The sequence below is a fragment of the Aulonocara sp. 'chitande type north' Nkhata Bay genome, linkage group LG14 (genome assembly GCF_057382095.1).
Source record: "Aulonocara sp. 'chitande type north' Nkhata Bay isolate Kocher_YH1m ecotype deep benthic linkage group LG14, A_spYH_male_GT1.1, whole genome shotgun sequence".
Lineage (NCBI taxonomy): Eukaryota > Metazoa > Chordata > Actinopteri > Cichliformes > Cichlidae > Aulonocara > Aulonocara sp. 'chitande type north' Nkhata Bay.
Window position 1 is genome coordinate 35,779,921 of NC_141357.1, and position 17,607 is coordinate 35,797,527.

At 42.6% G+C, this 17,607-nt stretch overlaps 1 protein-coding gene across 2 annotated transcripts; it reads left to right on the top strand.

The window, feature by feature from the left end:
* Positions 1-3,509: 3,509 nt before the first annotated feature.
* On the top strand, positions 3,510-16,377 carry LOC147315116 (sushi domain-containing protein 6). Of its 2 annotated transcripts, none has more exons than XM_086262359.1 (5): positions 3,510-3,716; positions 8,030-8,132; positions 11,388-11,582; positions 14,274-14,406; positions 14,860-16,377. In XM_086262359.1, exons 2-5 carry the CDS (start codon positions 8,039-8,041, stop codon positions 15,197-15,199), a joined length of 762 nt encoding a protein of 253 aa, XP_086118485.1. In that variant the 5' UTR covers positions 3,510-3,716; positions 8,030-8,038; the 3' UTR covers positions 15,200-16,377. The 2 variants fall into 2 exon arrangements, with proteins under 2 accessions (XP_086118485.1, XP_086118484.1); XM_086262358.1 differs by having other exon boundaries at positions 3,511-3,716; positions 8,026-8,132.
* The last annotated feature ends 1,230 nt before the right edge of the window (positions 16,378-17,607 follow it).

A 17,607-nucleotide genomic window follows, 5' to 3' on the forward strand; every position in this document is an offset into this window, starting at 1 on the left:
CACAGACATCTGATTGATTGATGGGGCCAGGGAAGAGGTCCGGTCCAAAAGGATTTTTTTTCAGGAAGCAGGGCTGCTAACTTTCAATTTTCCTACAGATCTGTCAGAGGCGTCCTGTGGATCATTTTGTTAACAGAGTTCAGGGTTCAGTGCCTTTCTTTGAGGCATCGTTTTTAAAAGTTTTCCTGCTTCTTGGGAAAACTCCTGCAGGACCTTCCTCTGGTTTCCACAGTGAACGAGTAACTGACTGGAATACAACAAACGGCCTGTTCAGATTTCCACTGACTTGTTGAATATCTGATTTTGTTGATGTGTTGTTTTGTCAGACATGCGAGCGACTACCTGCACCGTTTTTGTAAATGTCACTGGTGTTGTAAAAACATAGATTTTACTCTGCAAATTTTACTTTTTTGCAAATACAGTTTTTGTAAAAGATCCACAGAGTCTGTGTGTTTCTTATTTCCTTTCTTCGTGTGCCTGGTGTGTTTGAAATGTTGGTCGTGCATAAATGTGTTTACATGGTGGAAAACAAACACGACTCAAAGAGCTTGGCCCAGTTACAGATCAGAGGTTATTACAGAGACACGGACCAGAATTCATTTTAAAGATGGCGTCTTCATGCTTTGGTATGTGGCTCAGTGCAGCTTAACCCTTCCTCTATGACAGCAGCTTGCGGCTCTTCTGGCCACGTCTGAGGTCTCGATGACCTAAATAAGCAAACATGACAGTAAAAAAGTTTTTGTTACATTCTCATTTCTAAACATATGTTACCTGAAAACTGAATTTGAAACATTTAAATTAGTGTGTCAAGCTGGCTCCTCATTCTCGTGCCTAACCTCTGTGGTGGCAGTTAAACAATAACAAACGTACGCGTCTGTTCCTGAGTCGTCCTTCACTCCACTTGAGTTTAAGATGCGAAGAGGAGTAGTTCAAAGGCCTGATAGGATCTCATTATCCTAACGCAGCTCTTCACTCTCAGACTCCAGGCTTAATTATAGGTTCATAGTTTGTAAACATATGTTACAAGTGGCCATGGCTGTGCAGAGATGTTTGAAGGGGCGGGTGCTCAAAGTTACAGGGACACATAGAACCAAGCTGAAGAACAACAACCCAGAATCACATCATACTACATCACTGTCTTCAGGTGGGGGACAATGTAAAGCAAACGTAGCCCATGTTTTACCTGATGGGTACAATGTTGCTGCTGATCGTGCTGGAGGGCAGGCCTGTGTTGATCTAGACATGATGTAGACATTAAAAAGTCCACAGGAGAGATGGTAGCTGATTAAACAGGTGTTAGGAGATAATAATGAAATGCAAAGATTGGTGACAGCGCTTGGAACCGTGATCCAGAATTCTTCCCTTATTATTTATTCGTAGTGCGATAATAATAAAGTAATAAGAATTAAAAAATAAAATAAAATCATAAATATAAAAATGTATTTATTGACAAAATAATGTATTTATGATGTTGATTTGTTTGACTATCCACTCTGTGCAGGCAGAATGCTTATTAAATGTTTAAACTGTAGAGATGTAATAATTCTGCTGCTGTAAAATCAGCATTTTGAGATATTTGGGGCATTGGTTAATCGTAATCATGTGACTGATGCAAGCCAGATCCTTTTATTTAGCAAAAATGTGATTACTAGTTAAATGTTATTGTTGAAGGGCACAGGCAGGAGTCCACATGCACACACAAATTTAAAAAACAAAGTAAAAAAGGGAAAGGGGCTGGTGCCAAAGCCCCCTGCACGTGCCTGCAAGTGACTTTAGCTTGCAACTAAAGGGGAAGTCCACACAAGGAAGATATGCATTAACTGTTTTATTGACACGCGGTGGAAAGGATCAGTGAATCAGTGGTGACGTATATGAGCAGAAAGTCTGAAGTCCATCAGGCAGGAAGCGAGAAAAACCAGGTCAGCTCAGATACAAACACATCTGCTCCGCCCACAATTTAAGCAGTAACTGTAACGGAATACAGTTACTCATATTTTGTATTTTAAATATGTAACACCGGTACATGTATTCCGTTACTCCCCAACACTGTCCATAGCAGTGGTGTCAAACATAAGGTGCAGGGTTCACAATCAGTCCAACTAAGACTTCAATCCAAACAACTTCCTGTGAAAAGGGAGTTCTTCCTCCCTGCTGTCAAGTGTGGGATTTTCTCCTAGTATTTGAAAAGCAGTTTTATTTTCCTGATTTCTGCCTTCAGAGCTGCTGAGTGTGCCACAGTCACAGTCATCGGTTTATAAGCAGGAAGTTGTACATGGATGATATGCAATTAGTGCAGAGATGTTGCCACAGTGAGGCCAAAATCTGACACCTGATAAACTTCTTGTGAGTTTGCTGATGAGCTGATACAGCCACCAGAGGAAACCTTGATAAATAAAATAAAAAAATCACTTGTGCAGCATGCAGGGAGTCAGTGCCGTTTTATTTTTAGTATTTCCGTCAACTCGCCCCGCCGGCACCGTGTTCTGCGGCTCGTCGCTTTTACTGTCAACAGTGAGACTGAAGGGTGGGTTCCTCCAAACAATGACAGCTGTGTTTGTGGTCCCTGTGGGCGTGTGAACCTCAGACAGATGGGAAAGAAGAAGTGAGGGGTTTGCTTGTTTGTATGTTTAGATCTTGTGCTATATTCAAGATGAGTGTGCATCTGTGCCTGTTGGGATGGGTTACCTAAAACTTGGAACCAGGTTGTTTTTGAAATATGTAAAAAGAAAAACTGGTGGATTTGTAAAGTGTGGTCTAATTTGGTCATTAAAGAGCCCCGCTTTACCCGTGCAGGAGAAATCATGGCTAAACTGTCTGTTTCTGATCATCATGAAAACATCTGGTTTCAAATAAGTTCCAGCACTTCACCTGCGGTTTGCTTGTTTTGACCCTGCGCCCTTGTCTTACTAATGTTACTCACAGTTTCACTAATAGATGACTGTATGAGTGTTGATGTCACATAGTGGTTAGTGAAGCTCCGTCATAAAGACTCAATTTGAAAGTCATCGTTTCCATCTTGATGTTTTAAAACACTAGAAATAGGTCGATCTAACTAAATTCATGGGTATCTTGTGTAACATCACTACCATAACACCCATGATCTGTTGCCATCACTGACATGATTCCCAGGGTGTAGTAACACGGCTTTTGACTTACCTGACTATGAGCTGTAGTCTGCTTTGTGTTTAACAAACATGTTAAACAGGCTCAGCTCATTATAACTGCGAGCAGCTCAGCCCACTGCTTAATTAAATGTGCTTCCAGGAAGTCACTTCATCGGCTTTTCAGCTCATTTTAATGTTTCTTTGTATATGTTTATTTTTATTTTGGAACCGGCCACAGTTTCCTTTTCCTAATTGTGCTAAGAGGAACTAAAGCGTTAAAGGGTGTGTGTGTGTGTGTGTTTGTGGCTTAAAGAGAGCGTTTCCAGAATATGACGGCAGGCGCGCAGGTGGGCGGTGTTTGGAGGCAGCAGCAACCAATGGGAGGCCTATGTGTCGCTGTCAAACACAGCTGATCGATGAGTGAGGGGAGAACAGCCCAAAAGGTCCCACTTGTTGCTGTGCAGGAGCAGCGATCGTCAGCTGGTCGCGGAGGTCTGATCGACCCTCGGTTCGCGCCCTGAAACCGGTGAGGAAGCACACCAGGAGTCCTCGACAGCCCTGCAGCCGCTCCGGTGCACGATCACCCCGCCGTGCCTCGCTCTCAGCCCTCAGGTGAGCTTTTTTCATATTATTTCTGACATTTTCACTCCCTTCCATTGCTTCATTCACACCGAGGAGGTGTCGGGCTTTGCGCTTACCTGCCCGGTGACGGCGGGATAACGCAGGTGTAAAGACGAACAGCGAGGACTTCCCACTGTGATCTGGTGTGTGGGTGTTTTTCTGATGTCGCTGGATCCACACACAGCAAACATCGGCGGTCACAGCAGATCGCGCAGGGGCGCTCGGTTTCTGTAATTGAATTATTGTTGCGGTGACAGAAGAGCGGCTCCTTCACAAACGACCGAAGGGCCTAAAAATAACAGGTCCGTCATGCTGATGATGATGCGGTGGAACGGGGGAGATTTTTACATAACAAACAGTGTTTGTGCGCAGAAATCTGTAATCCGACAGGAGCTGTGCAGCTTTTAAGGACAGGCTTTTAGTTTCAAGGCTTTCCAGGAGTCCTTGAAGCCTCTTCAAGGGTTAATTTGAATGGGTTTAAGCTGTCAGGGCTCTGCACTGTAAGAGTGTAGGTCTACAGATGAAATATGACTTTAAGCACTTTCCTGCTTTTCTCTGCCACATTTCGTGAACATTGGAAATGATGCGAGCTTCAGATGTAGCAAAAAACGCCTTTGAGTAATGAGGTTATCACCCTCAAGCGCACTTGTGATGTTACCGATGTATTGTTTGGTTGTGAGGTGAGGAAAGTGCTCTTTGAGTCACGTTCATTAACACCAAGAGCAAAATGAGAGAAAGTATGAGTCAAAGTATGAGTCAAAACATGTTAATTGTAAAAACCTGAAGGAAGGATCTGGACTGTAGTGGATGAGCTAATATGAAAGTTCCTGTCAGATCTGGCTGATTGAGCGGTTAAATGAACCTGTAATATCAGACCAAAGCGGTTTTACTGCCATAATATTAGTGCGTGGCTAATTTCTGGCAGATTTTATGACCTTTATCTTACATCTGACTCACTGAACAGGAAACACTTTATGGATAAAATCATTTCCACAAAGAGATCTGAGATCATCAGGAAGGATCTCCAGTGCTAATTTAGCTTTGAACTTTCACCACATTTTAGTCTCGATCTGCAGCTCCCTTAGCCGCGGCACACACGATTAGACCAGTAAAAAATATAGAGCGATACAACATACATGCAAAACACGACACACTGTAAAACCTGCATATGTATACATCTATTTATAAACATAATATAGAAACCAGGCAGCAATTCTGACGGTGCGTTTAAGCGCGAAATGATCCTGCTTTCCATGTTTTTCTCTATTAATTTATGTCTCAGTTAAGTGAAGCACACATGATATTCCTGTTTCCCTCCTGCACTGAGATGTGTTCGTGTGTCTCAAATAAATATTGGTGCACACGGGAGCAGCAGCTGCAGGGTGGCATGCTTGCTGCATCCCTGCCATCGGCTCAGTAATGCAGCATCAGCACTTCCACAGAGTGCTGCTGTGCATTGTGTACACAGAGGCCAGGTTTCTGTTTCTTTGTTTGTTGTTTCATCACTGATGGGTTTTTTTTCTTTCTTTCTTTTTTGTTGTTGTCTCAAAACATAAGTGAGGAATAATTTCCTACCGCATGGTCAGCTGAAAAGACGGATTTTGGAGCCTGACCCCAAACACAGGTTTAATCACATGCTATCTTATGATATCTGAGATGGAGCTCACATGTTGACTCTAACTTGTGGTTAAAAACTGGAGTCAGTTCTTAATTAAAAGCGGTAATAATCATACCCTGACATTAAGTGTTATATCCTCCATCTGCCTGCTCGTTTCTCACGTTCACACTGGAGCAAAAAGAGCAAAGTTCAGGCTTTCACAGGAGGACTCTTCTTCACGGCTACTCATCCACCAGGCTCTCAGATGTGGCTTAGCACCACCTTCTACAAACTACTGTTGATAACTTCCATAACTCACGCTTTTGTTTTCCCCCTTATCTTTACTGTCTGCGTCATGTTGTACGAGACCGCGAGGCTCCCTCAAGGTTGCAGTCCCCTTCTCACCTGTGCTCACGCCAGCTGCTTCCTCTGTTTGTGCCAAACAGCTCGATGTTGTGGCTGCAAACATGGGGGGGAAAAAACATCAGGTCCTGTGCGCCAGAAAATATTTCCAAGAAAGAGCGAGCTAAACAAGAGCAAATGCTACTCTAATATGAGATAAAGAAGGTGAAATGTGTACACACAGGCGTGGCCACCCTGAGTTACGGTGAAATCATTTCACCTCAGTCATGAAGGGGAGGTGTAGGTGATGGGGGAGGACAGTCCAGCTCCAGGAACTATTTTCTCTGTGAAATTATTCTGCTTTTGTCTTATTCTCACTGTGCAGCTGCATTTTTGTTGCACCTGCAGTGTGGAGTCACCTGTAGCATCTGCCAGTCATATCACCAGTCCTCAGCACCCAGACTGCACCGGCGCAGTCTGAAGTCGGCAGGAAATCTGACATTTAAGCCTCTCCAGAACGATTCTGATCGAGTCTGCGTTGATGCTTCACATCTTCAAACGCAAAGTTTGCCAAACCGAGCGAAGCCTGGCTGTCGTTTCAGGGCTTTGTAGCGAGACAGGAAGGCCTGATGAGGCTGGTTTTATTTTATCACTCTGTTGTCACGGCAGCCTTGTTGCCTCCAGGCTTTTTCTAACTTCACAAACATTACAGCACAAGTTCTAATATCACACAGATCCATGATGACTAAGATGCAGACCTCCCACACAGGTTGTGGTCACAGAAGATGGAGATGGTGTGTGTGTGTGTGTGTGTGTGTGTGTGTGTGTGTGTGTGTGTGTGTGTGTGTGTGTGTGTGTGTGTGTGTGTGTGTGTTTCAGTGTGTTAATCTGTAGTGTGTGTGTGTGTGTGTGTGTGTGCGCGCATCTAAGCCTGGCTGGCTCGCTGAGGCAGTGGGTCCTCCCCCGGCTGCTCCAGAGATGACTGGCATCTCTGTCGACATGAAAGCACCGAACACAAATGAAAGAGGGCAAAGTACACCTACACGCACCTTTTCACACATGCTGCCATTTGGGCTCCGGCTCCGGCAGAGGTCTGGAACCAGTTTATCTCAGGAAGTGTGTGCGTGCAATGTTAGTGATTTGGAGATAAAGGTTTGGTTGCTGTGGCGATTGCTTTCGGTTTCGGCGTGAAGAAAGTTTTGTATCGGCGCCGTCAGATGGCGGCGGTGGTCGATATGGCCACTGTTGAAACCGTAAACAGTGGGAGGTGGTAGTTTCAGAATGGATCACCTGAAAGGTTGAAGTCAGGCCGTGCTGTCTTGGTTAAAGGTTTGATGGGAAGATGGTGAAATAAAGTAGGGTGTGTGTCTCTTTTAGAGTAGCTCTGCATGATTCTGAGTCCAAAATAATCTTTATTTGAACTGTACTGAGCATCAGTGCAGATCCTCAGTTCCTCCTCTGACTGAAACAAGCAGTCAAACTTTCTTCTGATTGGCTGTACCTCACAAACAGAAGGTCTGAAAAGCTGGTGGGCGAATTTTTATCTGATTATTTTTGCAGAAAACTTCTGCTCAGCCATCATCAGCAAAATCCACGTTTTACTGTTACTTTGCTGCATTTCCAGTAGAAGCAAATAAAAGTGTGTGACTGTTTGGCATTTTAACACAGAGCTGTGATATAACGTGTGGCTGACGCTGCTTTGTGACAAAGTGACAAACAGATGCTACACGATTATTCAGTTACTCCGTTGGCTCTCAAACCTCCTTCAGAGGCTGGAGAAACTCCCCAGTACTTCCAAACATTAGACAAAGATCCTGGTGGGTTATAATCTTAAACATCTTCATCATTGTTGCTTCTCTGCATTTTAAAAGCAGCTTTCTGAGTTAAATGTGGCTGAAAATGGCAGGTTTTATGCTGCAGACAGAGGGGAGGACGTGGGGCTTTAAATCTTATGTTTTGTGTTTAAAAATCAGAGCGAGGTTCTTTGTCGCTGCAGCTGCAGCTACTTGGTGAGCAGAGGGTGTGGTGGTGATCAGCAGCTGACAGGTGTGGATGAAGACAACAGCTGGCTCGCTCTGTAGGTGTTCTCTGAAAAATAAGGCGGACAGGCTGGTTCACAGCTGACAAAAGCAGGGTGAAGGTGTTTGCGTTCACAGCTCGGGTGTCGTTTTAATCAGAAAGGTTTTGGCAGGTGGGGGGACTTCTTCCTGGTGACCGTCCGTTACCCCCGTGTGTGTGTGTGTGTGTGTGTGTGTGTGTGTGTGTGTGTGTGTGTGTGTGTGTGTGAGTGAGAGTGTGAAGATGGCCGCTGGCATGTTTGTGTGTGCTTTCTCCTCCTCTGACTCTCTGTTGTGTCACCAGGAAGTCCGGTTTGATGTCGGCCTCAGTCCTCTCTCCATGGCCGTGTGGACCCGTCAGTCTGGTCTGTGGACTCTTCCTGCTGGCCTCCTCACCACTCCTCATTGCAGGTACGACCTCTGACCCCAACAGGGTCGCTTTTAAAACACACAGCAATCTCCACTCAACCTTTTTGAAAGAACTCAAGCAAAAACTCAGAGCTGATGGCAGAGAAATGACGCACACTTTGATTCAGTGTTTGAATATTAGAGAACTAACAAAGTGCTCATTCATCTCATCGTGGTGGTTTTACATTTTGGACTGAAAGAAGAAGTAGGGAAAAAGATTGCCAGTGTCAGCTCTGCCACTTCCTCTTAACCCCTTTATGACAGAAATTGCTCTCAGATGATCCAAAAGATACGAGGGGTGAAGAACCTAAACAGAAAGTGATTATTTCTGCCTGCTTCACACATCAGAGTTTAGTTTTCACAACTGTTATGAGTAGTGTGCATGCAGGCCAGTTCACTTTGCACATAAATGTTCATCTAAAGCAGTGGTGTCAAACATAAGGCCCAGGGACCAGAATTGGACATTGAAACATGTAATGACTTAACTTTTTTTCAGATTTTTTTTTTTTTTTTTTGGCTTGTCCTACTGATAAACACCCCCCCCCCCCCCCCCCCCAACATTCATACTACACCAAAGTAATGAAGTGATGGATCAACATTTAAATGACAGAAAATTCCCATTATTTTTCTTTCAAAAGTCTTTTTATTAGACAAAGGTTCCAATACAATGTATACAATAACACAAAATGCTTCAGAATATTCCAAAATTTCAATCTTGCTCCCACCCCAACCCTTAAAACAACAAATAATTGGCAGCCTGCTGCCCAACTAAACAAAAAAAACAAACAAAAAAACAGAAAAAACAAACAAAAGCAAAAAACAACAAACAAATTCCCATTATTTTTATTTGAATTAACAAAACTTTCAACTTTATAATTAAAAGCAATGAGAAACCAGAACGTTTGCACATTTCTTATGCTGAGATAAATGTGCAGTTAAACCACTTTACCGTGACCGAAAGGGAATTTTTACTGCCCACTTAAGATCAAAGTGGGTATGTGTGTGTGGCCTTTGATGTAAAGTGAGTTTGACATCCTTGATCTAAAGCGTGCTGATTGGTCAGTTTGATGACGGTGCTGTGATGTCCCTGAAATTCACAGACATGTAAATCTGTTGCCTCAATAAATTTGATTAAAAATATGGAAGAAGATGGGCCAGAGCTCCACCGAGCCCCATTTATTCTGGACTGTTTCAAAGCGCTCTATGAACCAGGGAGCCCTCAGCCTGACACATCATAATGCAGCTTTGTCAGGCGCCTCCTGTGTTTCCCCTTCATGCAAAAGGCATCATTGAGCGTCAGTTGTTCCAGCCGCAGCTCTATCGGTACCTGACAGGTCACAGTCCTGTTTTTGCAGGACTTTTTTTGTTTTGCCCAAAGACTGGGCTTGGTTTAAAGCTTGTCTCTTCACAACAGGAACCCTGGTATTTGAGAAATGACGAGTTGGGAGTTGCCGATTATTCTCACGAATGTCGTAAAACCCTGTGTCTTTGTATTGCTTCAATTCCCACAATCCTTCTGCAACCAAAGAGCTCCAAACACAGACGCATGGCGACCCCGGCTTGAGTTGCATAAGCGGTTAAATAAACTGATATAATCCTATTTTATTCAGCTCACCTTATGTGTACCAGCAGGAGTGAAACTGGAAACCACTTTTTAGTGAAAGTTTTTAAAAGATAACTTTATTTGGAAATTCAGATTTCCACCTGATCTTACCTGAAGAGAAATTTAATTAAAGTAATTTAGAGATTTATTAAAGCCACACAAACACTAAAAGATCAAAAAGTCACCTTTATTTTTTTTTTTAATTCACTGAAAAGGCCACATAAAGCCTCTGCAGCAGTTTGGACTGAAACACACTTATATGACACCTTTACCATGACTGATTTTGAAACACTACATGAACTTTAGGCAGGATGTCTGCAGTTTCTCTTCAGGTCACTGTGTTCAGTCTGTTTTGGAGGTTTGAAACTAGCTGTCTGGCTCCTCCTGTCCTAATAAGAACCATCTTGTCACGCTCTTTAGCTCGTATAGGAACCAGCTGCGTTTCGTAACACTGCAGTGCAACTTTGTGGCTCAGATGCGTCTAAATATCTGTTTCTTTGATTTTTAGAAGGCGAGTGAAATCCCTTGAAAGTGTCTTACTTTATTCATTCAGGTGTCATTTTGCGCTCTCAGCTTCACACTTGCCCTACTCTCAGCACGTTAACGCTGAAGAGGTGGAGGAAACCATAATTCTGCAGACATACGTTTTTAAGGTGAAAGATGAAGAAATAGAGGAAGTTGGGAACACAGCTGGGTTTCTGGTAAAGCTGCCTACTGTGGGCGAGTAAATAAAGATCATTAAAAAAAACGGAACCACATCTCTGTGGAGCCTTTTAGCCACATATCAGCTCTTGTTTGCTGTAATAATATCCCCTCGCTGTGCTTTCATGTGGACACAGCTTGTGTTGCACTCTTCATCCATCACCCCTCACCATGAAACCTCGCCTGCATGCTTATCTTCTTCGAGTGTGTTGGAATAGCAACTTGCACTCCAGGCCGACTTATTGCCCTTTGGTTTCTTTTTTTGTTTAGTTATTTAAAATCCAGACAAAGGATGCATGCAGGTCCTCTTTCATTATCCATAAATTCAGTGAACCACACAAGTGTTTGCACAATGACACATTTAAGAACAGTGCAAATACAAAGGGGGCAGAAAGCTGCAAAATCATTGGCTAGCACTGTGAAACCAAAGGACACTGTGGAAATAACTCTAAAGCAATGCAAGCCTACAGGAAATATAAACCCCCCCCTGAATATTTATGTAATGGGGGGGAAAAAACCCCCCTCCTCAATCCAAACAGAGCTAAATCTCTCTTAGTTTCAGCTGATGGCAGCTGGTGGAAGGAAGGAGTGAGAAAAACACCTCCACAATGTTTATCCTGTTCTTTAAAGCCAAAAGCAAACAAACGCACATGGAGGAGTGCTGCAAAAATGGAGGAGGGCCGAGGGAGAACATAAACAATATCCAGCAACAGTGATGGATCCTGAACAAATGTCCAGGTCTAGGGCCACAGGACCGTAGTCTAACAATGGATGTCCAGAGCTTCCTCTCAGGACCCACCTCCTTCAGCTCTTCTGGAGCTGCACTGAGATGCTCCCAAGTGGCCATCTACTCTCAGCTGGATATGGCCGAATGTCTAACTTAGGAGGTGTCGAGGAGGTCTGGTGCTTGGAGAAACATGGCCCCTTCTCATCACTGTTTTGTTTTTCTGCAGGCAAAATGAACTGCACTCACCCTCTGGTGCCAGAATATGGAGGTTTTCGCTGCGATCCCTCCCCGTGCCAAGGCTTCCCTCACAAGACCACCATCCGCCTCTTCTGTGAATCAGGATACCAGATGAGGACCTCACTGTCCAGGTGCCGCAACGGGAAGTGGGGTCCTCCCATATCTGCCTGCATCCCCATGAAAGGTGAGAGTTTGACGGCCTCCAGTCAGAGTTATAGCGTGTTGTGTTTTTGTTTGCGCTCCAGCAAAGTGATCAGGGCGTGGTGTTGATGTTTGTGTGTTTTGTTAAGTGCAAAGAGCAGTGGTACATTAAACTCACACTCTTAGATGTGTTTAATGGAGCTGATAAGCCAGTTTGAGTTTCCATGCTTACGAGTTTTGCTCATGCATATTGTCAGCAGGTTGTTAGTTTCGATTCGAGCCATCCAATCGCCTCTGAGGCTTCTGGAGTTACTCCGTTTAGAAGTCGTATGATATGAAACTTTCCTTCTTTAATAATAAGATTTTCTTAGACAACTCTTAACATTTCCCAGCAGTAGCGAGCATCACAGCGTTGCTTAGAGATTATTACTTAAGTTTATAATCTACCTGTGACTCATCTCCCCGTCAGCCCAGCCAGTCTAAAGGCTGGTTAGTCATTTTAGTCACCGCTCATTTCTTGTTTTAAGCATTCAGGAAGTAGATAGCGTGTGTACCAAGTACTTGTCGACAGCATACAAATATGTGTTAATGCTAATTTCCGATATGAAGAAAGTAATATGAAGCTTCATCTCATCATCTTCATCTAATTTCCATCTCATCATTAATACCAATGAGTATCAGCCACTGTTACATTTTTTTCTTTTAATTTACAGCCGCTGACTTTATGGCACTATTGAAAATGATTAAGAAAACAAATTGTACTTGCGTGGCTTTTTAAAGTGTGCAGTACTCAAAGAGCTTGAGTCACATGAAATCAATACAGCATACCACGCGTTCAGCAAATTATGAACTCAAATTTCCCAGATTTTACAATATTTAAAACAGATAGCCGAGATCACGTGCCCCATACACCGCACAGTTTCAGAAACACTGGTTTCATGAGGAACTGGATGACAGCCTGATAACAACCCTGGACACAAGCACGGACTAGGACTCAGTAACCACTCCAGGAGTTAAAGCTAAACCAGCGCTCTTGGTCAATGAAACACTGACAGCAGCATCACACGGCCGCAAGACTCAAAGTCTCAGCAGAATAAAAGAAAACTATGATCATAACACACTAAGTTAAGCATTAACAATCTAGTGAGACTGTGCATGTGCCACTGCAGATGTATCCCTTAAAAATAATTAAATAACACACTTGTGGATGACTGTGCTTCTCAATATTCACGAATAGGTAGTTATAACTAGACTAATATAAATGTATTAAATTCAACATCTTTTTAAAGATAATATTATAATGGAAAGCTCATAAAATGGAACCAACGAGCATAGATTTCTTTTAGAAAATGTACAGTATTTACATTATGTGTTAAGAGACATCTTAGTTTTGGCCACATGTTGGTGCCCCATACACCACACACTTACCAAAACACCCATTTCATTAACTTCTGAAACAACAACAAGGGGGGGGGGAAACGAGTCTCTGTCGTAGTTTTCTGTTAATGTGTAAACTTTCATGTTTGTGGCTACATTATTGCTGGAAACCACATTATTCATTCACAAGAATCACCACCCACCAGCAGTGCCACTGAACTGTTGTACTCTTAGTCTCACAATGCCGCCAGTGCTGCAGTGTGACCCGATATATTTACTCTTAGATTCTGCTGAAGTACACTTTTATTGGGCTTGTATTGAAACTTCAAATCTCTACTTCCTTTTCCTTTTTTTTTAATTTATATTATTTCACATTTCAATGATGTGTGATTCTGCACAATGACTTTTATTTTAAGTACTTTTTAACTATATTTTGATGCTCAGAATCTTAACTTTACCGCAGTAAAGAGTCTGAATACACATTTCACTGCTTTGCTGAATAACTATGCAAAACAAAAGGACTTTTAGTTTTGTTTTTGTGCACAGGGCTGCGCATGAACCTGAAAATCATCCCCAATGTTTTCTACACTGACACAAAATGTAGATAATTCAGTACCGATGTAAGTTAAATGCATCAATTATGCAGAAACAGCAGACGCAGCAGCTTTATCGTCTTTATCTTATGACCTACTTAAGAGGTGAACACAGACACACTCTACAGAGGAAGTAGCAGCTTTACTTTCCTCAGACCAGTTCCAACTTCCTCTGTCGCCATTCAGTCGAATGTGCTGCAACAGGAAGTCAAAGTGCAGAAAGAGGAAGCGGGCAAAGCCACCATAATAACCATTAAACATTTCCTCTCTGATGCTGTCAGTCTCATGGAAAGCTGCTGCCGTGTTGTCACGGGCACAAACAAACCACACAGCTTGAAAATCTCTCCTCTCGCAAAGATCTTGAGATAGATAATTAATTTCTGCTCAGAGCTTCTACTCAGAACACACAACCTTTCCCAGGGTTATGCATTTAGGTTCAGTTTACCTGTCTTATTGTGGTGACAAAAACACCAAATGCACATCTGGCATTCAGGCACAATTTTGGAAATAATCAGATCTCCTCAAAGAACCTGGATTTTAGTTTTGGAAGCCTGTTCTGCTGAAAACAATCCTGTTAAGTTCAAACCTGCTGCAGAATGTTCTGGTGGCTCTGCTGCATATGCATGGTCTCATGCATAAATGCGACCACACCCAAAATGGCCCAAGATGTTCAGTGTGCACACACACAAAGTCAGGAAAAGGCAACAAAATGTGAAGGTTTTGGTATTTTCAGCATCTGTAATGTCTGTCTTTTTCTTCCTCAGGCAATCCTATCCCAAAACCCGACGACTCAATGCCCAGCATGGCCACGACTGCAGTGGGTGTGTCCATCTTCCTGCTCACCACCACCGCCTGCCTGGTCCTCAAGTCCCGGCTCTACCCCTGTCAATCACAAAGGTAAGAAGAAACGTCTATTGACTTTTTATCCATGTATTTGTTTCTGAGCACCTATTTTTACAGGTGTGACATCTTATGTGTATTTATATGCACATGATATAAATAAACTAATAGCTGTACAGGACAGACACCACTTCAAACACTCTGAGTGTTATCAGCCTATCAAAGCTGTTGCCACATGTTCTTATTATTATAATAAATAACTTCTTAATTAGGTCAACTCCACCTTGTAGTAAGGCAAGAGGGTTAGTAGTATCCATTCTGGTTACTGATAAATACTGATACTGAAATGTGTGTTAGCATCACGTGCTGCCTTGTCTGAGTGTGGGGAGCTGGAAACACAGGCTGAACTTTAGTTACTTTATATTCAGTGCTGTAGTTTCAGGTCAGAGGTCAGGAGCACTTCATTTGTCATCTGAGCATTAACCTCTTACTTTTCCTTCCTCCCTGCAGCCGTCGCTCCTCAGACCAGCTGGACCTGATGGTGGACGGGCTTCCAGTTTCCCTTCCCTCCTATGAGGAGGCGGTGTACGGCAGCTGGGGGCAGCGCATCCCTGCCTGCTCAGCTCCCGGGCCCACGCAGCTCCTCCTGGCTCAGGAGGCCCCGGGCTGTCAGCAGTCTTCCCCGAGCAGCCAGTCAGACGGCAGCCACTGCCCGCTCCTATCGGGCCAAAGCCCTGACAACCCTCCACCGCCTTACGAAGAGGTCCAGTCGCCACATGCCAGAGACAGGATGAATGACGGGGACGTCCTGCAGCTCCGCGTTGCACTTTCAGACGATAAGGACACATGATGACGGACGGAGAGACTCAGAAGTAGTTTATGATTTTGACAGGTGCAGTGTTCACTCTGCAGATAACTGCTCAAAAAACATAAAAACAGGGGCTCACGGCAGACTCCTGTACTGCCCGCACTTTTCCTGGTTGGCTCACCAGCATCAGGACCTATCACATGGTATTTTAGACGATAAGCTCTGATTGGCCAGTTGTTGGGTCAAGAAAGACCCGAATGAAGAGGACTGAAGTGCATTTATAGCTGAAACGTTGATTGTATAGTGTGTTTGTATAAACGTTGATTGTATAGCAAATGTATGTGACACAGGGAGGGGGTGTGTTGTGCGGTATCATCGCTGTCTTGTGAAATCCTGAGAGTGTGAAAACAGGAAGGCTTTTACCAGACAGCGGTGACATGAAGGTGTGTGTGTGTGTGTGTGTGTGTGTGTGTGTGTGTGTGTGTGTGTGTGTGTGTGTTTTCAGTGTGTTTCTGGAGACGTCGTCTACCTTTTCCCCTCAGTGACGGGGCTCATTAAGGCTTCGTTTGTGAAGTCAGTGGCGTGTTGTTTCTTTTCACTTCTGCATTTGTGTCTGAGACTTTTGCACAGTGTTTCTATTAAAGTCCAAACGGGCCGAGGCGCACGGGCTGCTGATTTAAAAGCACACACACTCGGGTCGTGGATGGTGATTTTGTTTTTTTTAAATAAAATGTTAATTTCATGTACAGCAAAGTGCTTGGAAACCAAATGTTCTCTCAAAGTGTTTCTGCTGTGTTCATTCAATGCTGATGGAGGAAAAACTATTTAATATTTAATCGCTTTCAATCTACAGTTATGAGTCGATTGGTTTACTAAATGAAATCAATATATTTAGTAAATCATTGGAGATTTATGTAGGCACTTTTAAAAAAAAAAAAAAAAAATCCATTTAAAATAAAATAAAAAGAAGATTTTAGGTGCAAATCTCTGAGATGACCCGGATGCCTTTGAGGATCATCTTCATGTCCTTACTGGGTTCCTCGAATGACTGACGCCTTCAGACCTTGAATGTATTTAATGTTTTTGTTTTGTGCAGACAGATCTGAACTAATATATATAAAAATATGTGTATATAAATTGTAATATTTACAAAATCATTATTTCTATATTGTGTTATTGCACAGAACTATATGATTAATAAATGTTGAAGTGTTTCTTTATTTGCACGTCTCCGTCTCATTTGTTGCTGTTGTAAACACAGCTGATATTTTGTGCAGCATTTGTCTTTAGCTGCTAGTTTTTACATAAATCTGAAAGTTTTCACACAACTGTTTGAGATGCTCTGCTAAAAACAGCAGGAACTCTTTAAGGGGTTGCAGGGTTTTAAATTCCTGGTGGTGAACTTTTTTTCTTCTTGCTGAACAGTTTTTCCTGGCTGGATGAACCTTTTACCCCTACATGCTGCAGGTTAGCCCACAACAACAGCTGTCAGCAGTAAAGTTGATGATTGTGTTCCCAGAAAGTGACTGAGAAACAGTGTAACTCAAGCACGGTGAAGAAACAGCACAGCGAGTTGTACTGTTTGAAGTTGTGAAAACAAATGACACAAAATCTGGTCTTTCCCTTTTAGGAGACTGCAGGTTAGCTGGCATGAGAACTTTGCCCATGATGCAACACAACAATCAGACATCTGATGTCACGTCGCACAGCCAAATCAGGTCAATTTGTTTACAAGGATGGTTAAAAGAAAAAGCTAGACATTGATCATGCACAGCTAATAAAACAATAAATGCATTAAAACATAAAAGTACTATGACCTAAAAAGTAAACAATACAAAACAAAGCAGTCTAGTTTAACCTGTTTTCTAGGCTTCCTGCTTGAAAATGACATCCCCAAAATGAATGGAGTATTTCTCTGCAATCACAAACTGTGTAAACAATCTTGGTATCAAAATAAAGCTTACACTTGTTCATCAGAGGTGTAAAAATTGCAGCAGATGTTACTGTGTCAAAGTTACTCAGGCTGGAACACAGAAAAAGTTTTTAGTGTAAAACCCTTTTAAAAATACGCTTTAGATCTCATTTTAATCCAGAAATTCAGTAATCAACATATAAACATCATCTGTGCAAAGATTTGTGCTTCTAAAGTAAAACAGTGAAAAATTGCAGCACTTTTAATAAATAAATATTTAGACATTGTACAACAAGTCCAATCCTGACACACTCTGGACACCATATGTGAGTAAAAGTTTTAGGTATTAAACAGCAGAGATTATTTAATTTCATTAACATGCCTAAAAATGCTTGTTTTTTGAATATTTTTGAAGAATTAACCACACATTCACAGACAATGGGCCCTTTCTGAGGGGTTGCCGCTTCCGGCTTCTTTTGGCCTCTTTTAGCGGATTTGCATGATTGACACTTCTTTTTAACTGTTTGAGCCAATAGAA

Bases quoted from the DNA above. Each gene is read 5' to 3' on its own strand.
- LOC147315116 (XM_086262359.1), top strand. From the start codon at position 8,039: ATGTCGGCCTCAGTCCTCTCTCCATGGCCGTGTGGACCCGTCAGTCTG. The intron at 8,133-11,387 runs GTACGACCTCTG...GTTTTTCTGCAG, and splicing joins CTCACCACTCCTCATTGCAG to GCAAAATGAACTGCACTCAC. The intron at 11,583-14,273 runs GTGAGAGTTTGA...TTTCTTCCTCAG, and splicing joins TGCCTGCATCCCCATGAAAG to GCAATCCTATCCCAAAACCC.